The following is a 23820-nucleotide window of genomic DNA, read 5'->3' as shown; positions in this document are numbered from 1 at the left end:
AAAAGACACTTGCTCCTTGGAATAAAAGCTATGAAAAACCTAGACAGCATATTAAAAAGCAGAGATATTACTTTGCCAACAAAGGTCCATATAGTTAAAGCTATGGTTTTTCAGTAGTCATGAATGGATGTCAGAGTTGGACCATAAAGAAAGCTGAGTGCAGAAGAATTTATGCTTTTGAACTGTGGTGTTGGAGAAGACTCTTGAGAGTCTCTCGGACTGCAAGGAGGTCAAACCCAGTCAATCCTTAAGGAAATCAGTCCTGAGTATTCATTGGAAGGACTGATGCTGAAGTTGAAACTCCAATATTTTGGCCACCTGATGCAAAGAACTGACTCATTTGAAAAGACCCTGATGCTGGGAAAGATTGAAAGCAGGAGGAGAAGGGGATGACAGAGGATGAGATGGTTGGATAGCATCACTAACTTGATGGACATGAGTTTGAGCAAGCTCTGGGAGTTGGTGAAGGACAGGGAAGCCTGGGGTGCTACAGTCCATGAGGTTGCAAAGAGTGGAACATAACTGAGTAACCAAACTGAACTGAAGATCTGATTTGGCAGGGACTTAATTAAATCAGCCACCTTCAACCTGGCTGCATGTTAGGCTGTCCTACAGAACTTTATAACATTATTACCTTTTAAAAGGGGCTTCCCCATGGGCTCAGTGGTAAATAACCAGCCTGCAATGCAGGAGACTCAGGAGATTCTGATTTGATCCCTGGGTTGTGAAGATGCCCTGGAGGAAGAAATGACAACCCATTCCAGTTTTCTCACCTGGAAAATTCCATGGATGGAGGAGCCTGGCGGGCTACAGCCCATAGGGTCGCAAAAAGACAAACACGACTGAGCATGAGCACCGTTTTTAAAAAATATTTATTTATTTATTATTTGGTTGCATTGGGTCCTACTTGTGGCACGTGAGGTCCTTGCTGAGTCAAAGGAGATCTCTCGCTGCAGCGTGCAGGCTCTCTAGTTGCCATACTCATTGCAGTGTCCAGCCCAGTTCCTCCATGACATATGGGATCCCAGTTCACCCCCCGCGCCCCACCCAGGGATAGAACCCACAGCCCCTGCATTGCCAGGCAGACTCCCAACCACTGGACCACCTGGAAAGTCCCACATTATTATCTTTTTAAATTTTTTTTGTTTTGAAAAAGTTTTAGACTTACAGAAAAAGTTGCAAAAATAGTACAAGAGAGTTTATATATATCCTTCATCCTGCTCCCCTAAAGTTAATACTCTGGTGCAGTTCTCAAAAGTAAGACATTAATGCTGGTGCAGTACTCTCAACTAAACTGCAGGCTTTATTCAGATTTCACCATTTTTTCTACTGATGTCTTTTGTCTCCTCCAGGACCCAATCCAGGCTCCCTTTGCATTTGCTTATCATGTCTCCTTAGTCTCCTCAGGTCTGTGACAGTTCCTAAGTCTTTCCATATCTTTCATGACTCCAACACATTTGAAGAATTCTGCTCATTACTGTAGGATATTCATTGCTTTGGATTTGTGTGATCGTTTCTCATTATTAGATTGAGGTTATGCATTACTGAGAAGGATGCCACAGAAGCAGTTGCATTTCGTGTCAAGAGGTACATGATCTCAAAATATCTTACTACTGGTGATGTTAACCTTGGTCCCTTGGGTATGGTGTCATCTGCTGGGTTTACTCATTGTCAATTTACTAGTTCTTCCTTTTGTCATTAAATACCTTGGGGGGGTGCTTTATGCAAATAATCTATTTCTCATCTTTCCCCCTCTCATATTTCATTCAGTCATGCATCTTGCCTGCAGTAATTACTGCCTTATTCTAATGGCGATTTTCTACTCCCTCATTTTTTTCTAGAGTATTAATTGGAATTATACTGCAAGGAAATGCTTTTTCTTCTCCCTCATTTATTTATTTAATCAGTAATTTATTGAAATCATCATGGACTCATAGATATTTATTCTATTTTACTTTGTGGGACTTCCAATTCAATACTGCCATTATTTATTTTGATACACAAAACCAAGTCAGTTTTCAAAATACCTATGCCTGGGACCCTCTCCAAATCAATTAAACAAGACTCTGTGGAGGTGGAGCAGAGGCAGTGGTATTTCTTTAAAGCTCCTCTTGTGCACTAAACATTAGTTCTTTTATCCTCCCCACCTGGTTTCCCTGTAAAGAAAAAAAAATTCCTTCTTCACATTATTCTACAGGATTTTGTTCGCACACTGGCCCCTGGGGGGCTGATGACAGGCTGCAGCCACTAAGGGAACAGACTGGCTCTGTAATTACCATAGCCGTCGCACCCCCACACCTTCACTCCCTAAACACCCCTGGCCCCCACCAGCAACTTGGATGCCAGAATCCTCCCTTCTACAACAGTAGCCTCCTGATGTAGAAATTCTGCTGATTCTTATTGTTGTATTCATTTGGATCCGGTGGAGGGGAAAAAAACCTATAGCAGCTTATAGAAAGTCAAGCTTGAGAAAAAACTTGAGGAATTATAACCTTAAATTTTCTGAAGGAAGGCCTTTCTGAATGGCACAGTGGATGACAGCTAACAGCAGGCTGACAATCTACAGGAAGGTTGTTCCTGCAGTTGCTTCGGTTCTGCCTTCTATAATAAATCCCATCAAGCACTTTTTTGCCATTTGGACAAAGTTTTAAAGTGTGGAGACAACCCCCACTTATTTGGACACCTTTGAAACCATAATAACCAAAGATGTAAATTTAATTCTCCCTTGAGGAGATCAGCAGGGAGCCAGATGTGTTTTCATTCAAGGAGATGGTCTTCCTGAATAAGGAAATTGAACCTACAGCATCCTTTAGCTGGTTTCCAATTTCCCTCTATTCCTAGGTGCCAAATCAATCTCATGATATTTTTAGAAACCTGATTGTTTCTTTAGTCATACTGATGCCAATAATATGCTCAAAACTTAGCTGGATCAGATTTAAAACCTGATGCATACTGGAGTAAAAACTTAACCCCAAGTCTGCTATGGTGACATGAATTTAGCATGGTTCCCCAAATTATGCCATATGAATTTAGGAAAGATATGTCTCACAACTTTTTATTTCTTTTTTATTTTCTTCATACTGGTCAGTTCCAACTTGAATTTTTCCTACCATGCACTTTCTGTGTTGAAAACAACTTCTAGTAAAATTTGAAGGGGATTCTAATTTCTAGGGCAATAAATAAGTGAAAGTGTTAGTCGCTGAGTCGGGTCCAGCTCTTTGCAACTTACGGACTGTAGCCTGCCAAAGTTCTTCTGTTCATGAAATTTTCCAGGCAAGAATACTGGAGTGAGTAGCCATTCCCTTCTCCAGGGGATCTTCCTGACCCAGGGATAAAACCTAGGTCTCCTGCATTGCAAGCAGCTTCTTTACTGTCTGAGCCACCAGGGGAATAAATATTAAGTGAATTCTATAATAACTAGATAGGGTAGGATCTGATGTCTTAATATAAAACACAGAATTACTTCCGAGACAAGCATAATAGAGATGCAAAGTATTAACTCAGCATAGCATCCAACCCAGGATGAGGAATGTTTAAATGGTGCATGACAAAAATAAATCTCTCTTCCTGGAAGAACTTTAACCTCAGAGGAGAGGAAGCTCAAAGGTTTATTGCTGTCAGGGCCACAAACTCGACACCCCTCTTGATAAAAGACTTCGATCCCTGACCTCAGTGAAGTTGCTACTCTAAAAGCCATTTGTGTATTGATCTCCTCTGAAGAAAGCGTATAGGTATCTAGCAGGATGAGCATCTCTGGGAAACCAAGTTACTGTACTTAGAGTGGAGCCGAGTGCTGGGAGGGGGCCCCTTGGGCATCAGGGGCTATAAGGTGGTTTGCAGGAAGCTGGGATGCCTTTTAAGAGAAGCCATAAGAGGACAAGAAAAACTTAGTTTCTGCAGCAAGGCTGGTTGGTGAGTGTAAGTCAAAGTAGGAAGGGCAATCTACTGGGATATCTTGACTGTTCTTATCATTTAGACTTCAACACAGAAGAGGTGGAGTGGACTGGCCTAGAATGGAAACTGGTCTGAGACCAGAGCTCTAAGAGGGTGAGATATTTTAGTAATCCAACATCAGGGCACCCACCACCCTTCATGTTAATCCTGTTCACATTACCTTTAAGAAAGAGCCAGTATTTCTACTTTGAGGCAGAATATAGAGGCAGGGATATGGAGCACCTGCTAGGAATAAGACAAAGGCCTATTCTCGTGAGTAGACAAGAAGAAAGTAAACAGCAACAGCAGTTTCAGAAACTGATTAATGCCATAAGGAAATAAATCCAGGGACCAGGCAAGATTCCCAGTGCACGAGGCCTGGGTTCAATCCCTGGTCAGGGAACTGGAGCCCACATACTGCAACTAAGAGCTAGTGTGCAAGTAAAGATCCCGCTAAGCCCCCGCACAGCCGATAATAAATATTTAAAAAAACAAAAAGAAAGAAAATAAATCCAAGTGAGATGGAGAGAAGGGGGCAGGCATTGGTTAAGGGTTCTCTGAGGATGATACATCTGTGTCAATCCCCAGCAGTGAGAAGGAGTTAACTGAGGGGATGTACCAGCCAAGCAACTGCCCTCAAGAGCCATGACCTCAGGGGAGGGACCAGCTTGGCAGAGTACACCAGAGAGGCCAGTAAGCTAGGAGTGTAGCAGACAAGGCTGAGTAGGTTAGGAGAGGCTCTGGAGTGAAGCTAGCTTACAACCTGTAGGCCATGCTCTTAGTATGGAAGCCTCTGGAGGGTTTGGAGAGGGGTGGGGGTGGGGAAGCAGAATGATCTGGTTTTGTTTTATAAATATTATCATAACTGTTCGTGCTAAACAGACTGTATGGGGCAAGAGTGGAAATCAGAACTATAGTTGGGTCTTAGGACTATGTAGTTTCTAAATCCTAAGAGCCTGAATGTCCTATTGCACATGTTTAATCTCACTGATCACGATGGTCACTGACTTTATTTTACAACTTCAGAATTTCTCCATGTGCATATTGCTTAAACATCAGAAAAGCCATTTGTTGAAATTCATTTAACTTGAAGGTGTGGAAGGTAAGATAACATCTTACCTCAATCAGTGAAAGGTGGTTTTGTTTTTGTTTTTTTTTTTTGGTTTTAATCTATTATTTCATTTTCCTCCTACAGGGATCCCAACCACCTTTCAGTACCTTATCACTATTATGAACCTTTTGGACCTGATGAATGTACAATGTACCTATCCCATGAGCGAGGACGGAAGGGTAGTCATCACCGATTTATCACAGAGAAACGAGTCTTTAAGAACTGGGCACGGACATTCAATATTCACTTTTTTCAACCAGACTGGAAACCAGAATCTCTTGCGTTAAGTCATCCTGAGAATAAACCTGTGTTCTGAGGAATGTGTGTGGCCAGACGGAAATCCTAAGAATCCCACTGTATCAAACATTGGGCCACTGAACTTCCTAAAAAACCAGACATGAAAGAGGAACAGAACTGGTCGCAGAAACAGCTTCCTCCTCAAGAGGTACCATGTATAGATGCCTCTGAGGCATGACTACAAGTAGTGCAGTTGGTCTATAAGGGAAGATTCCAGAATTAATACATCCTAGTGAGTGTTGTCCCTTTCTAAAGGGGTTACCTTAGGAGCCAAATGCGCATTTCAGTGATGCTGCCGTGGCAAAAAGTGTGTAGGATCTTTTTAAGTATTGCCTTCGAAACTGAGACATAAACAACTCAGCATTAGATGTATCCCTTTGTAGAAATACCACCTCTAAAGTCATTTTTCTATCAAATTGTATCCTAACCTGAACTATAACCTTTGTTATCTGTTGGACTCTGTATGTGTGATTTATAAAGAGCAGCCTTGAAAATATGGACATGATTTCTGAAGAGTACATCTTCACTTTCATAAGCAAATGCCCAATATTTATTTATTGAGAGTTTTTTAGTGTGCGCTAGGCCAGTATTTTTATAGATTATGATTATGTGGTAATTTATCCCTCCTAATTATTTAATCCTGAATGGTAACTGGAAAAGGCCCAGAACTGGGAGATGAACTACTGTGTTCATAGTGCTCATTGTTAGCAAGCAGTATATGACTTCAAAACGTTGCACTGCGTTTTTCGAACCCTCGGGCTTCAACAGCAACTGTGATATTTTCCAACATGCAGAAATGCTCCAGATGACAATATTGAAAACCAAAAACTGTGTTGTTCAAACAGAAAACAGACTAACAACAGAAACTGAAAGACAGTTGGCTTGGGTGATAATTAATGTAGGTCACGCCATTTAAGCCCTACTTTGCTCTTCTGCAAAGTGATGTCACTGTACCCGAGGACAGTGACATCACTTAAGTTTCATGCCAGATCTGAAATTCTCCCAATGAGCACCTCATTGATCTACATAAGGACTTTATACTTGGAATGATGGGGCTCCTGCAGTCGCAGGAGCCTCATTTTAGGGGGCCTTTTATATCTCCCCAGGGGCTTCCCTGGTGGCTGACAGTAAAGAATCTGCCTTCAGTGCAGGAGACTCAGGTTCAATCCCTGAGTTGGGAAGATCCCCTGGAGAAGGAAGTGGCAACCCACTCCAGTATTCTCCTGGAGAATTCCATGGACAGAGGAGCCTGGTGGGCTACAGTTCAAGGGGTCACAAAGAGTCAGACATGACTGAGCGACTGACACTTTCACTTTCCCTACTACCTAGCGCCCCCTTGTGGTTTAAAAATGCCTCCTCCCTGGACCCCATAGGCAAAGATCCATCCCCTGATTCTCTGGTGCTTTTTGCACCAAAAGAGTGAAAGAGAATGGATGTGTATTGCGGCAGGGGAATGGAGGCTGCGGAGGGAGACTTTCATTCTATTCTCTGTGAGAGAGTGAGGCAGGAGGGAGAACTTTCATGCTGTTCTCTGACTGCAAGAACAAGGACCTACACCTCCGTGAACTGTGAGAAGAGAACCCAAGATTTTTCCATCACATGACTCATTTATCCTATGAACGATTCAGATTCACTGACTGCAAATCTTATATTCACTGCCGTTCCCTGGTCTTCAGGAGTATAAAGGACTTATTTTATTCAAAGCCAAGATCAGCTAGTATGGAAGATATCAATTATGCAAGTAATATTGTTCAAAAATAGTCTTTTAAAAAATATATCAATGTTTTCTTTACTCATGGCTTAGGAGGAATTAATTTCTCTAATGCCAAATTTGAAGGCACCAGCAAATATTATTTATGGAGACTGATGTTGTTTTACAAAACATGACCTGGTTTGTGATTAAAGAAGGTTTCTCACATTACCATCTTTTCCTTTTCCTTATGAAGTACTAAAATTCCATTCTCTTGCACTAGTACTATTAATTATATGGAGTACTGTTACTGAGATGCAAACACAGTCCAGATACTTATATAGCAAAAACAATATTGGTATTACTGTGGTGTGGCTTGAGCTGTAAAAAGTCAATACAATTGAAATGTCTGTCCAAGACATATTGGAATGTGTTCTTTAAATTTTCTCAATTTTTTAAGGAGACAAAAGGAATTTTATTCCAGCACAATCTCTTCTACAGCACGGACTCTGAACAAACAATGCTTTATTAACTTACCAAAAATCATAAGAACATAGGCCACATTTCCTATCACTTGAAGAGATTATATTGCTCAGATGTAAATAGCTTCTTTAACAAGTCTTATTTTTATGAAAATTCGGAAAGGCATACTCGGGACATGCAAAAATGTAGCTATATTACCGAATCCAATAATAATCTCAAATGTCTATGTTATCTTTAGGTTTTAGGGGTTTTGTTTTTGTTTTGTTTTTCAAGAACATATGATAGCTCCATCTTTTTTAAAACTCTCCCCTCTCAAATACTCAAAAGAGTGTAAATCAAAGGAATTCTGAAATTCCTGGCTTTGTTGGGAAATATTTTAAATCTACATGTAGCTAGGATATGTATGTGAATTTATATTTTTTAAAAATATGGTGTAAATATGTAAGAAATTATTACTTGGTCAGTGGTTTTATTATAGCATTTAAAGGAAATACCTAGAATTCTGATAAGTTGTGCTGTTGGACCTGGTTATGAGCATTTGAACTATCTTGCCAAATCATTTCATGACTATCATTTTTAACACAGTGCAACGCCATTAAAATCAGCTCTGATATAAAAAAAACTACAAACCACGTTTACAGACCTCAGTGATTTCAATATCCGATTATATTTGAAGCCTGAGTCATACTCATTATGTTATATACCTTTTCCCTCTCTCCCCAGCTTTGTCATCAGCTTCCTCCTAGCTTTTAAGACCGAAGCAAGTCAAAGCCACGGCTGGCCTGTCCATGGCGTCTGTTATTTCAACACAAGAACATTTGAATAGAGGCCATTACAATAGATAGCCTTTATGGGCAAGGATACAGGAATGCACAAACAAAATCAATCACTTCAAATGGCCCATAAAAAGAAGAATCTTGCATTTAATATTCTACAGTAAATATTCACCCAAGAAAACATACATTAAAAGAACATTAGGAGGTAAATATTCAGTGTGCTGCGTGGGGCCTTCGCTGTGTGATTTCCATTATGGTTAATGGGTGTTTGGTAACTAAGCCCCTGTGCTTCACTAACCCTGGGATGTGCTCCTAAGGGCCAGACATAAAACCAGAGCCGTGCAGGAACTTCCAAGATCCTAAGATTGCAGGCTTGGAGCTTCTCTCCAAAAAATAAATGAAAGCAAAACACAAAGTCCTGTATTTAAAAGAGAAATTTCTGTGAGGTTCCTTGGAATCCTTAGGTTCCTACTGGATATGTGTACTGGATTCCGAACAAGACCACTCAAGACAGATTCCCTTTGTTTTCTGAGGTTCTCTCTGTTACTGATTTATTTGAATTACATTAAAAGTGGAAGGCTATTCCCTCATTTTGAAATAAAAACTCACCTCAAAATTAAAATTATTGATTTAGATGGTAAGGGTATTTAGAAGGAAGGAAAATGTTGAAGTTCTATTAGGAATGAGAGTGTTATTTAAAGGCATATGTACCTATTTAATAAACCCAAATATCTTCGCTTAGGTAGGAGTGACCTCATTTCAGAAATATACCCTGGATTCCACTGGCGTGATTATTCAAGTTGTTAAACAGACCTACTCAGAGAAGGGCCTGTGTTCCCACTCTCTCTGTGTTAGGAGGTGATGTTAACACTTACGTCTTTCATTCCCCACCCAGTCATGTCTTGCTTGCATCCTCACTGCTTCTCTCTTAAACCTCATTTTGTCTTTGTTGTCATTCTCTCCTGATGTCTTCTTTTGTCTACAGTGCGCTCTTAAACCAGCAGTCTTTGGGGGCTTGTTACGGTCTTCCTTATAGATTTTTAAACTAGAGACCTAACTGGGGAACAGATTTGGGGTGAGTCCTGCCAGGGTAATGTCCATAGTAGGTGGGAGAGCTGCAGGAACAGGTAGTTCAGAAGTACTGTCCTGGTTTCTCCAGGGTCAAGGGAGGAGAAAAGGGGAGGAATTTCAAAATTTGGACATCTTGTACTAAACTCCAGACAGCCCCAGGAAAGCCAGAACAGTGGGCTATCCTATCAAAAGGCCACCTCAATGAGAACTACAATACCAAGGTCATTGGGGTAAAAGTGAACCAATGGCCTAGGTTGTAGCACTTGCCAGAAAATACTTTGGAATGGAAAAGATGAGAGAGTATCTACACAGATTATACATGAACAGGAGTAACCCTTTTATTCCAGCTCCCTCACCCCCACCTATTCAGGGTATTGAGCCACCATAGAAATGAAAAATAAATGAATAAATAAATAGGTGGCAATCTTGTTTGTTTCTACTCAGTGACCTAATATTATATGCTACCTTGGATTGTCTTTTGTCTTTTTATGTGTGTGTCCTGTTAGTCTAATTAGATTGTAAGCTCTTTGAGAGCAGGGACTGCTTTCTTCTTTGTTTCTGTAGCCCATGCCTAGCACAGTGCCTTGCACACAATAGGCGCTCAATAAAGGTCTGTTGTTGATGATGACATCTTAATGTTGGCCCATTGGATTGGTAATTGGTATATATCCTTCCATGTAAGAAGTACAAGAGACAGAATAGGTGGTAAAATAGTTAAATTTTTTAAGTGGGTTTTTATAGGGTCAGTCCTTAAACCTATAACATTTTTAATCAACAGAGTTGACCTAGATTCAGTAGAATAATATTGCTGAATTTGTTAGGTTCGCTATGCTGGCTGTTCTGAACTCACAAAATGAAGTTCAGCAAGCTTTGTGTTCTCACTGTTAGTGAGCTGCTCTTAGCACAAATTAAATTTAATATTGACAAATGCTATGCCACACGCAAAAAAGGCAAAGACATTTTGGGCTCTGACTTCTGTGATTCAACTACAAAAAGGAGGCTAAATGAGATGAGTACAGCCTGCCTTAAACGTGACAGCTTAATTAAGCTGCTGAGAATTCAACTGATGGTTACCAAAGGTCTATAAAAAATAACCGTATATTTATCTTAAAAATAAAATATCCCCACCAACCTTTTGTTTCCATGAAACACATCTAATATGGTTTCATCTCTATCAGAATATGAGGGAAAAGAACTCTTGAGAAAAGGTGTCCTCAGGTGGAGTATCCCAGGCTCCTGAGTCACTCCACCTGGCCAGCACCTGGCTTTGGAAGACCATCTGGTTGCAGAGGGCAAAATGGTATGTCAGCAAAGGTGAGTAGCTGCTGGTTAGGACCTCTACAGGCACCATAACCATTACCTTTTTGAACATGTGGACACTGGAATTCCGCTCCTACACTGTCTGCTCTTCCACCTAATTATTTAATTGTGTGATCTCAATTTCAATTTTTAAACATAGAAAAAGGGCTGGAAGTCACTATGTGAAACTGCGAAATATGCTTTCCTCTGACTGGATAGGATTATAGACTTACCCATATTTTCAGAAATAATATAACTTCAAAATGTAATTTAATAAAATATTAAGAGAGATGTTATACCAGGATTTCAAACTGAATTCCAACAGGGACATTACTAAAAAGCTAGTACATGCCATGGCTAGCTCCACATATAAGAAGGTCATTGCTCACTACATAAATCATCTCAAGGAGTAGCATCTTTAGTTCTTTGCCATGTGACTAGTTCTTTGATTTCAAAACCAAATACAGGCAATCCATGACACTGAGTCAAATCTTTATAATTGTATTTCATCAATTATCTAATGAGTTCTTTGCACAATGTCATTTTTCTTGTATTTATTATTTCACAATAATCCAATGATCCCATTGTGAAAATAAGTAAGCTGAGACTAGGACAGTTTGTGCACCCAGTCCCCAGAGTGAGGAAGATGAGAGCAGACACACAGCTTGCCATGGACCGGGCACTTTTCTAAATGCTTTACATTTATAAAAGCATTTCATCCTCATGATGAACAAAATAAACATAATTTCTTTCAGCGCTCCCCTTTTACAGATGTGAAAACTGAGACACAGAGCACTACAGTAACTTTTCCAGGCTCAGGAAGCTAGGAAGAGGGAAAGTCAGGTAGACACCACAGGGTCTATCTGGAATCTCTGTCTTCGGTCATCACGTACTTCCTGGCAGAAACTTAACCATATAGGTAGCAATTTCTATGAGAATATTTGTCTTGTTCTATTATATCATATACATAGTATACAAAATATTTGAGATATCCCAAATAATGTGACAAATCTATATATTATGAAGCAAACATAAGGAAAATATTGTCATGACCCTTGAAGCCACCTGAGTGTTCCTTCTATCATCTTGGATTTTTGATTTTCCATTCTCTTGGTTTCTGAATAGTTGTATTATTAATACACGTAGACATATCAATAAATACAGTTCTTATTTTATATATTAATAAATGTAAAACTGTTACAACATTGTGTCTAGTCCTTAAATCTTGCTTTTTACTCCAAGATTCATCCACTCTCTTGTAACTCTCATTTGTTCTCAAGATTGTATTGCCATTGTATAAATATACCATAATTTATTTCTATCCATTTTTAAGTAGATATTTAAGTTTCCAGTTTGTTGCTTACTGCTTTTATGAACATTCTGGAAAGGTCTTTCAACACATGTGTGCAAGAATTTTTATGCAGAGTATATATCTAGGAATAAAATTGCTGGGCTATAGTATAAAATGGTTCACATGTGCATTATATTGCCAGATTGTTTTCCAAAGTGGTTGAACACTTTACACTCCTAACAGTGGTTGTTCACCTCCTTGCTAACACTTGACTTGGTATTTTCAGACTGCAAATGTTTGTCCATCTAGTACATGTAAATTATATCTCATTGTCATCTCAACTTGTATTTTCTTGATTCCTTATGAGGTTTAGCTTTTTTTTTCTTCTCCATTAATATTACCTCATCAATGAAATGGGGCTTCTCTGGTGGCTCAAATAGTAACGAATCTGCCTGCAATGTCACAGACTCTGGTTAGGTCCCTGGGTAGGGAAGATGCCCTGGAGAAGAGAATGGTTACCCCCTCCAATATTTTTGCCTGGAGAATTCCACGGACAGAGGAGCCTGGAAGGCTACAGTCCATGGGGTCACAAAGAGTCAGACATGACTGAGCAACTAAGCAAAGCACAGCACATACTCCATATGAAGTTATTATAAATATTGGCTATATTCCCTGTGCCATACATTATATCCTCATAACTGTTTCTTTTGTACCTAGCAGTTTGTACCTCTTAACCCCCTTCAACTACCTTGCCACTCCCACAGCCCTCTCCCCACTGGTAACCACTAGTTTTTTCTGTATCTGTGAATCTGTTTCTGTTTTGTTATATTTGTTTATTTGTTTTATTTTTATATTTCACATATAAGTGAAATAATACAATATTTGTGTTTCTTATTTCACTTATTTGTGACTTATTTCACTAAGAATATTTGTGACTTATTTCACTAAGAATAATACCGTCTAGGTCCACCCATATTGTTGCAAGTGGCATTATTTCATTCATTTTATGACTAAGTAACATACAATTGTACCTACAGATACCACATCTTCTTTATCCATTCATCTATTGATAGACAATTAGGTTGCTTCCACATCTTAGCTATTATAAACAATGCCGCTAAGAGCTTTGTTGTACATATATTTTCTAATTAGTGTTTTCATTCTCTTTGAATAAATACCCAGAATTGGAATGGCTGGATCAAATGGTAGTTCTATTTATAATTTTTTGAGGAACTTCCATATTGTTTTCCATAGTGGCTGTACCAACTTATATTTCCACTAACAGTGTACCAGGCTTCTCTTGTCTCCTCATCCTTGCCAACAATTTGTATTTCTTGTCTTTCTGATGATAGTCATTCTGACAAGTAGGAGATCATATGTTATTGTGGTTTTGATTTGCATTTCGCTGATGACTATTGATGTTAAGCATCTTTTGATGTGCTTGTTGGCCATATGTATGTCCTCTGTGGAAAAATGCCTTTTTGGGTCCTAAGCTCATTTTTTATTCAGGTTGTTTTATTTTTCTTGATACTGAGCTGTATGAGTTCTTTACACATTTTGAATATTGACCCCTTATCAAATGTATCATTTGCATACATCTTCCCCATTAAATAGGTTGTTTCTTGTTTTGTTGATAATTTTCTTGACTGTGCAAAAGCATTTAAGTTTGATTAGGTCACTTTTGTTTATTTTTGCTTTTATTTTCCTTATCTGAAGAGACAGATTCAGAAAACAATATTGCTAAGATCTGTATCAAAGACTGTATGGACTCAAATTGGAAGGGAAGTAAAACTGTCACTCTTTGCAGGTGACATGATACCACACATAGAAAACCTCAGACTCCACCAAAAGCTATTAGAACTAATAAATGAATTCAGTAAAGTTGCAGGATACAAGATTAATATGCATAAAATTGTTGCATATCTATACATTAGTAATGAGCTATGAGAAAAAGAAATCAAGAAAATAATACCATTTACAGTCTCATCAAAAAGAATAAAACATCTAGAAATAAATTTAACCAAGGAAGTGAAAGATCTATACTCTGAAAACTTTAAGACACTGATGAAGGAAATTGAAGATGATACAAATAAATGAAACATTATCCTGTGTTCACAGGTCAGAAGAATTAATATGGTTAAAATGTCCTTATGACCCAAAGAAATCTACAGATTTAATGCAATCTCTATTAAAATACCCATAACATTTTTCACATGACTAGAACAAATAGTCCTAAAGTTTGTATGGAACCAAAAAAGAGCCTGAATAGCCAAAGCAATCTTGAGAAAAAAGAACAAAGCTTGCTCATGTTCCCTGACTTAAGGCTATACTACAAAGCTACAATAATCAAAATAGTATGATACTGGCACAAAAAACAGACACCTAGACCAATGGAACAAAACAGAGGGCCCAGAAATAAACCCACACACATGTGGTCAATTCATCTACAACAAAGGAGGCAAGAATATACAGTGGGGGAAAACAGTCTCTTCAATAAATGGCACTAGCAAAACTAAACAGCTACATGTAAAAATTGAATTAGAACATTTTCTCCCACCATATACAAAAATAAAGTCAAATGGGTTAAATACCTAAATATAAGACAAGAAAACAAAACTCCTAGAAGAAAACATAGACAGTATTCTTCTGGCCAATTCTTTTAATTGGACTATCCAGTTTTTTCTTATTTATGTGAATTTTTATGGGAATAAGACCTTTCTTATTACAAGGTGTGGCTTGCCTTTTCATGTCTTGAAGTGAACTGAAAGTCGCTCAGTCGTGTCCAACTCTTTGCGACCCCATGGACTATGCAGTCCATGGAATTCTCCAGACCAGAATACTGGAGTGGGTAGCCTATCTCTTCTCCAGTGGATCTTCCCAACCCAGGAATCGAACTGGAGTCTCCTGCATTGCAGGTGGATTCTTTACCAACTGAGCTATGTCTCATGTCTTAATGGTATATTTTGATGACTAAAAATTCTTAATTTAATTATTTTAATTCAAATTTATCAACATTTCATGCATAGTATGATTTGTGTATTATTTAAGAACACTTACCGAGACCAAAGTCATGAAGTTAATTTCTTATGTTTTCTTCTAGAAACTTGATTTTCTTTTCTCTTCTTTCCATATTGTATTTATGACTCATCTCAAATTGATTTGGGTATGGTCTGGGTATATGATGTAAGGAAGGGGTCAAGTTCTTTTTTTTTCCATTTACAGAAATCCAATTTACAGAGCACCATTTATTGTAAATGCCACTTCACTGGTACTTTGTTGGTAAATCAGGTTATTTCTGACACTGAGTTCTATACCATTTTGTACTCTTGCCACATTATCTTAAATATTATAACTTCATAAGTCTTGATATCTAAAAAGTATCCAGCTTATTCGTCTTCATCAATATTCTTTAGCTGTTCTTGGCACTTTGCATTTCCACATACAATTTTAGAAACCAAGTATCATTTTCCATATTTAATAAAACCTGCTGGGATTTCTATTGAGATTGTATTAATTCTATGGAGACTTTAGAGAGAAATGACATTTTAGCAACGTCTTCAATATAACGTCTTCAATTCTTGAGCACAATTTAAAGTTTTCTGTATAGAAGTCATCCACATCTTTTCTTATAGCTATTCCTGGAAATTTGATGGGTTTTTTTGGTGCTATTATAAATGATATTGTTTGCAATTTAATTTTCTACTTATTTGTTATGAAGTGAAGTCGCTCAGTCGTGTCCGACTCTTTGCAACCCCACGGACTGTAGCCTACTGGGCTCCTCCATCCATGGGATTTTCCAGGCAAGAGTACTGGAGTGGGTTGCCATTTCCTTCTCCAATATAGAATACAACCAATTTTTAAAAATAGTTTTATGTCTTTATTTATTTATTTTTCACTGTGCTGGGTCTTCGCTGCTGCATGTGGGTTCTCTCAAGCTGTGGTGAGCTGTGGAGGCTGCTCTCTAGTTGTGGTGAGCAGGTTTCTCATTGTGGTGGCTTCTCTTGTTGCAGAGCATGAACTCTAGGGCAGCTCATGGGCTCAGTAGTGGTGGTCCCTGGCTCTAGAGTACAGGTTCAGTAGTGCGGCACACAGGCTTAGATGCCCCACAGCACGTGGGATCTTCAACCAGGGATCAAACTCATGTCTCCTGCATTGGCAGGCAGATTCTTTACCACCGAGCCACCAGGGAAGCCCCACAATTGATTTTTGTATGTTGATCTTATATCCAGTATTAAAGCTAAATGAACTCAGTGATTTTAAGAGTATGTTTGTAAATTCTTTCAATTGTCTTCATACACAATCATGCTTTTGTGAATACTGCCAGTTTTATTTCTTTCCAATCTTACATATTTTTTAATTTGCTTATTATATTGAGTAAAACTTCTAGTCCAGTATTGATTAGAAGTGGTAAGAGTGGTCATTTTTATTTTTTTCCCAACCTCAGAGAAAATGGTTTAATATTGTTTAAACAAAAAATAATGAGCTCATTGTAGGCTTTTGGTAGATATATACTTTATCAGATGAAGGGGGTTCCCTTCGATTCCTGATTTGCTAAGAGTTTTTATTTTAGTGTTTTTGGATTGAAATAAATGCTTATTCTGCATCTATTAAGATGAGAAAATAGATTTTCTTCCTTATTCTATAGTGTGCTAAAGTACATTGATTTTCAAAAGTTCATAAAACTTGAATTACTGGAATAAACATTGTGATGTCATATCCTTACTGTATTTGAGAGCTAATAGCTTGTCAAGAAGTTTTACATCAGAGTTCATGAGATAGCTTGACCCGCAATTTTTCTTTTTTGTCCATCTTGGCTTTGTCAGGTTTTGCTGTAAATGTTATGCTGGTGTCATTAATGAATTTGAAAGTGTTTGTTCTTTTTCTATTTTCTAGAAAAGTTTATGTGAAATTGATGTTATTTCTTCCATAAGTTTTGGAAGAACTGAAGCCATTTAGAACTGTAATTTTTTGTGTGAAGACATTTTAAATTACAGATTTAATATTTTAATACATATGGAGTTATTCTGATTTTTCTATTTTTTTATCATAGCAATTTGGTAAATTGTGGTTTTTAGTAAATTTGTCCATTTAATCTAAGTTGAATAAAGTTTTTCATAATATACTTACTCTCTTTTCAATTTCTTTGGGACATCTGATATATCTTTTTTTATCATTGTAATTTGCCAGGGATTTCTTGTCTTTATTGTAATACATTTGCTTAATATATTCTTGAGTTGTTTATTTTTTCGTGCTTCTCCTTTCTTCAGTTGAATTTGCTATGCTTGTTCTAGTTTCTTGAATAGGTTAGATTGTTTTTTCAACCATATGTCTTGTCTTGCCTAACATGTAAATTAGAGCTATAAAATTCTCTGAATTCTGCTTTAGGAGCATCTCACAAGTTTTATTATGTTGAATTTTCCTTCAGTCAGTTCAGTTCAGTCATTCAGTCGTGTCCAACTGTTTGTGACCCCATGGACTGCAGCGTGCCAGGCTTTCCTGTCCATCACAAACTCCTGGAAGCTTGCTCAAACTCATGTCCATAGAGTTGGTGATGCCATCCAACCATCTCATCCTCTGTCATCCCCTTCTCCTCCTGCCTTCACTCTTTCCCAGCATCAGGGTCTTTTCCAATGAGTCAGTTCTTTGCATAGGTGGCCAAAGTATTGGAGTTTCAGCATCAGTCCTTCCAATGAATATTCAGGACTGATTTCCTTTAGGTTTGACTGGTTTGATCTCCTTGCAGTCCAAAGGACTCTTAAGAGTTTTCACCAGCACCACAGTTCAAAAGCATCAATTCTTTGGCACTCAGGTTTCTTTATAGTCCAACTCTCACAACCATACATGACTACTGGAAAAACCATAGCTTTGACTAGATGGAACTTGTTGGCAAAATAATGTCTCTGCTTTTTAATATGCTGTCTAATTTGGTCACATAGCTTTTCTTCCAAGGAGTAAGCGTCTTTTAATTTCATGGCTGCAGTCACCATCTGCAGTGATTTGGAGCCCAAGAAAAAAAAGTCTCTCACTGTTTGCATTGCTTTCCCATCTATTTGCCATGAAGTGATGGGACTGGATGCCATGATCTTAGTTTTCTGAATGTTGAGTTTTAAGCCAGCTCTTTCACTCTCCTCTTTCACTTTCATCAACAGGTTCTTTCTTTCTTTATTTTTTTAAATCAGAGGTTTGGGGGACTTCCCTAGTGGTCCAGTGGCTAAGATTCCGTGCTCCCAGTGCAGGGGGCCAGGGTTCAATCCCTGGTCAGGGAACTAGGTCCCACATACCACAGCTAAGACTCAAGGCAGTCAAATGAATAAACAAATAAATAAATATTTTAAAAAATTATAATAAATTAATCAGAGGTTTGTTTTTTTTAAAGTATTTATTTATTTGGCTGTGTCGAGTCTTAGTTGCAGCATGTGGGATCTTCATTGGGCCAGATTTGCTCTCTTGTTGTGGTACACAGGCTCCAGAGTGCCCAGGCTCCATAGCTCTGCAGCATGTGGGATCTTAGTTCCCTCACCAGGGATTGAACCCATATACCCTGCATTGCAAGGCAGATTCTTTAACCACTAGACCACCAGGGAAGTCCCCTCAAGAGGTTCTTTAGTTCTTCTTCACTTTCTGCCATAAGGGTGGTATCATCTGCGTATCTGAGGTTATTGATATTTCTCCCGGCAATCTTGATTCCAGCTTGTGCTTGGCATTTCATATGATGTACTCTGCATATAAGTTAAATAAACAGGGTGACAATATACAGCCTTGACATACTCCTTTCCCAATTTGAAATCAGTCTGTTGTTCCATGACTGGTTCTGTTGCTTCTTGATCTGCATACAGATTTCTCAGGAGGCAGGTAAGGTGGTCTGGTATTCCCATCTTGATCTACACAGTTAAAGGCTTTGGTGTAATCAATAAAGCAGAAGTAGATGCTTCTCTGGAATTCGCTTGCTTTTTTGATGATTCAGCAGATGTTGGCAATATTATCTCTGGTTCCTCTGCCTTTTCTAAATCCAGCTTAAACATCTGGAAGTTCACAGTTCATGTACTGTTGAATTTTTCTTATCATTCAGTTAAGATATTTTCCAATTTTTATTGTGATTTCTTCTTTAATGCATGTCATTCATATATGTGCTATGCAATTTCCAAATACTTAGGAATTTTCTTGAAATGTTCTATTGTTTTCTAATTCATTTCCACTGTGGTCAAAAGTCATACTCTTCATGATTTCAGTTTTTATTTGAAATTTATTGAGAATTATTTTATGGCCCAGAATATTATCTATTTTGATCAGTGTCTCATGATCAAAACCTGTATTCTGGTATGGTTGTATATAGTATTCTTTTTGTCAATTTAAGTCAAGTTCATTACAAGTGTGGTCTAAATCTTCTTATATTTATTAATTTTTTTCCTCTACTGTTCATTAAGTTACTAAGAGATGTGTATTGAAATTTGTAACTATCATTGCAAATTTGTCTATTTCTTCTTCTAGCCTGTAAATTTTTGCTTTATATACTTTGAAAATGTGTCATTAGGTACATTATGTATTTAGGATCTTAAATCTTCTTGTTGAAGTGATCCTTTTATCACTATGAAATATCCCTCATTATCTTTAGTAATATCTCACTCCTTAAAGTCCATTGTTTGGCAGAAGTATAGCTACATTTGTTTTATTTTATGAATGCTTGTATGTTTACATTCTCTTCTATCCTTTTTATATTTTTTTAATTTGAATTATTCTTTGTCTTCATTTGAATTGCTTCTCATAAATAGCAATAATTGCTTTTATGGTCTACTAGGTCAAACTATAACAGAGAAGTACTTGGAAATCCTCTAATATGATACTGAATTTCCCTTCTATAAGTCAACAAATATTTTAGCTATTTTGAGGTGCAGACAACTTTATGACTGTTTATTCTTCCTGGTGAAATTAATTTTTATCATTTGGTACTAACCACTTGTATTCTTAATACTGTATTGCTTTTTTCTAAAGTCTTCATTTTTCTGCCATTAAAATAGCTACCTCAGTGTTCCTTTGGTTAGTATTTTCTAGGACCATCTTGTCTCATTCTTTCATTTTCAGTATCTCATGTCTTTAAATTTTAGGCATTTCTCATAAAAAACATTTTTTTTTCTTTTTCAAACCAGACAATCTCTGACTTTTATGAGAAAGTTGAGTTCACTTCCAATCTGGGGAGATTAATACTATATTTCAACTTGTTACCATAATCTTACTTTGTAATTTCCATTCATTCTTCTTTTTCTAGTTTTTTATTTCCTTCACTATTCTTTGTTTCAACTGATTGTGATTACTATTTGACTTTTTTTCCTATTAGTTTGAAAGCAATATGTTCTTTCTTAATGATTGCTTGAAGTAAAATTTTATCATATATATATATATGATATATATATATAAAAACTTAATTCTTTGATTAGTCAATATCTGTAGATTCCCTGCCTGAATAATCAAGGAACTCTCTCATCCATAGTCATAAAATTCTTACATACAGCCTATTTCCATCTGCCCCATTTTTAATGCCACACATTATATTATTTTTTATTTTTATGTATTTTATATAAAATAGTTTAAATTTATTAAAATATCTAAAAATACATACTTGCTTTAATTTATATTAGTTTTACTTTATTTCCTTGCTTTATATACCTTTTTTGCATATCAGACATTTTCTATGTGTTTCTTTCTATCTTTCTTAAATTACATACTTTAAAATTTACATGGGTAAAGATTTATCTGTAGGTATTTAAATCCTTGAAAATGTCTTTATCTCATCCTTGATTTTCTGGGTACATAATTCTAGGTTAAAAGTGATTTTCTTTCACTTCTTTAAGGATACTGTCTCCTTATTTATGCTGCTGTTGAAAAGTCTCCTGTTTTTCACTTTATTCTGTTGTATGGTCTCTGACTACTTATTCAATCTTATTTCTGTCTTTGTGCTTGTGAAGTTTTACTATAACATGTCTAGATACAGATTTTCTTTCTTTCTTTTTTTTTTTTTTTTTTTGCTAGTAAACAAGCTCCTTCCTATGTGTACTAGTTGATGTCTTTTATCAGTTCTGGAAAATGATTAGACATTTTCTCTTCACCTATTGCCTCTCTTGTATTTCCTCTGTTTTCCTTTTCTTTGGACTTAGATTAGATACATAATAGGTCTCCTATTTTATCCTCCATGCTCTAAATCACTGTTTCATATATTTCATCTCCTTGTCTTTATGTGCCACATCCTAGTTAAGTTTTTCAATTCCAGTCTCTGATTTGTTAATATTCCCTTATCTTGTCTAATCTATTATTTAATCCAGTTCAACCCAGACCATCTGACCAATTCAGAGCAAAAACTTTGGTCCAAATCCATATTTCTATTCATAAATTTTGGGGGGAATATTCCTTTGTAGACATCTCATCAAGTATGTATTTGTATAATCTATACAAATATCACAAACCACACAAGGAAATATGTCAGCAGAGAGGAGGTTTAACAGAAAAAAACAAACAAGACTTTGAATATTTGAATTATTTATCAGAATCAACACAGAAAATATATATGGAATTTTTAAAAATTTAATTGCATTTTAAAATGGGCAAGTTTTAAACTACAATTCCCAGTGGCATCTTCCTATAATCCTGTATGCCAAATCATATCAACCTCAGGGGAAAAAACAATTAACCTAAATAAAGAACTTAACATTTATCTATGTTAAATTTAATCTTACTGGTGTCAGCCTGTCAAAACAATTTTAATTCTGTCATGTACTATACATTTAATCTCTTATTGTCTGTGCTAAGTATAAAACTGATAAGCATATTATTCAGGAGATGGTTTTCTAGGCAAGGATTCCCTGTAGGGTGAGAGAAAGCTGCTACTTTGGATAGAACTGACCTGCCTGGTAGCGGGTAGCATTTCACTACCTTTTTATAAAGATGCAGTAGAAGCCTTTAACAAACATGTTGCTAAAACAGTGTCTGTATCATCCCCCTGACGAAACGTAAAAAGAAAATCAAGTTGGCACCCGGTGACCGCTGTGCTCCTTCTCTTAAGTTCTTGCTTCACAGAATTTTCAAAACTCTTTCCTGTGACTCTCTGCTGATTTACAGCGTAACCCTTCCCTGCAGTGTTCTGCTCTGGTTTTCCGTTTCCTCTTTTCCTTGTGTCACAAACACGTCCTTCCACTTCTTGAACCCATATGTCTGCCCTAGTCCTCCCCTGGAATTCAAAAGAGACTTGAGGATCTGGCTTGCATTTTTAGTAAGGAACTTAATGAAACAAGACATTGAGGAGGGGTACCTTGATCTGCTTTATGCCTTACCTTTTCACTATCACTTCTTCTTCTTGTTTGAGGTAGTAACAAGGTGTGGGTTTGACACATACCAAATGGGTCTGTCCAGCTAAGCCCTCCATGAGACTAGAGTTTTCTGTTCTGGATCAAACAAGAGGTACAGAAGGGGAATCAGCTCCAGCCAGGCTCACCTACAGGGTAAAGAAGATGGTAGACACATCCCTGGCAAAAGACATGCTTCCACAATGTGCCAGATTGGAACTTCAGTCAGAAGAAGACTTTGGATTCCTCGTGAGTATTTTCAAAAACAGACAGTATTGTCAATAGCAATAGGTATCACTGAGGAGGCAGGACCAAAGCTAAAAGTAAATAGAGAGAAGTGAGCATGGACAAAAAGAAAGAACTGTACAAGTAGCCTGTAAATGAAACTAGAAACATATATTACAGTGAAACTACTGCCGACCTTGAATTCTAAGTTGAAGGTGAGACTTGGTGATGTCAGCCACGTACCACTGAAGTATAAGCATGTTAGTTATGTGAGTAAAGCAATGTTTTATGGAGTTCAAGGAATGTTTAAAATGTTTTCTGCAGCTAAGAATTATTTTTAAAAGAAAAACATAAAAATAACTAAGTATCAGTGTTTCCATTTCTACAAGATTACTCCTTGTTTTCAATGTACTTGTAAGTGGCTCTAATGTAAGGAGAAATGAATCACAGTTGACTTATTTTAGTAAAAATAAACATGTATTCTTAATAGCAGGTAGTCTTTCATTTTAGATTAACCATCACCACGTTACACCAAATGTGTGTGTCTGTGTGCGTACAGTTTATTCTATGTGCGTGTCTAACTACCTATAACAGGCTTCTTCAAGCAAATGTCAAAACTATTGGGCTGATTTTAAAAAGTGAAATAATGCCATCTGCAGCAACATTAATGCACCTAGTGGTTATAATACTAAGAAAGAGAAAGACAAATAACATGATATTGCTTTTTCATGTGAAATCTAACATATGATACAAATGAATTTATTTACAAAACATAAATAGACATAGGAAAGAAACATATTTACCAGAGGAGAAAGGAGCAGGGAGGGATAAATTATAAGTTTGGGGTTAGCATATACACACTACTATTATACAATAGATAAGCAACAAGGACCTATTATATAGCACAGGAAACTCTATTCAATATTTTGTAATAACCTCTAATGGAAAAAATATGAAAAAGAATGAATAGCATCACTTTGCTGTACATCTGAAACTGACACATTGTAAATCAACTATGCTTCAATAAAAACAAACCGTTGGGCTGATTCTGGTAAGTGGAATAAAGAAGTGACATAGCTGAGGGCAGGAAAGGGGTCCCAGTTCTCCAACCTGAATCAACTCCAAAAGGACAATCACTGCAAGCAGAGAGGGGCAGTGGCTGTATGCCCTCCTGGAGCAAAAGACTTGCAAGCCAGGACTATTCCCAAGCCCACCCTCTACTCCCTTCCCAGTTGCATGCCTCTCTACCACTTTGCTAAATCTCCATTTTTTATAAACTGGGGTTCCTCTTATTGTTTCTACTATATGGCGTT

The 23820-nt window shown here is 37.2% G+C and overlaps 1 protein-coding gene across 1 annotated transcript in view; it reads left to right on the top strand.

The window, feature by feature from the left end:
* Nucleotides 1-5835, top strand: part of ST6GALNAC5 (ST6 N-acetylgalactosaminide alpha-2,6-sialyltransferase 5) — a 198746-nt gene extending 192911 nt beyond the window's left edge. The window contains exon 5 of the mRNA XM_043447412.1: nt 5129-5835. Within this exon, the coding sequence (XP_043303347.1) occupies nt 5129-5360 (232 nt within the window). The 3' untranslated portion in view covers nt 5361-5835. The remainder of the gene's footprint in view (nt 1-5128) is intronic.
* The last annotated feature ends 17985 nt before the right edge of the window (nt 5836-23820 follow it).

Source organism: Cervus canadensis, chromosome 2, assembly GCF_019320065.1.
Source record: "Cervus canadensis isolate Bull #8, Minnesota chromosome 2, ASM1932006v1, whole genome shotgun sequence".
Classification (NCBI taxonomy): Eukaryota; Metazoa; Chordata; class Mammalia; order Artiodactyla; family Cervidae; genus Cervus; species Cervus canadensis.
Note: the sequence above shows the minus strand (reverse complement) of the source record. Positions and strands in the feature narration are given on the sequence as shown.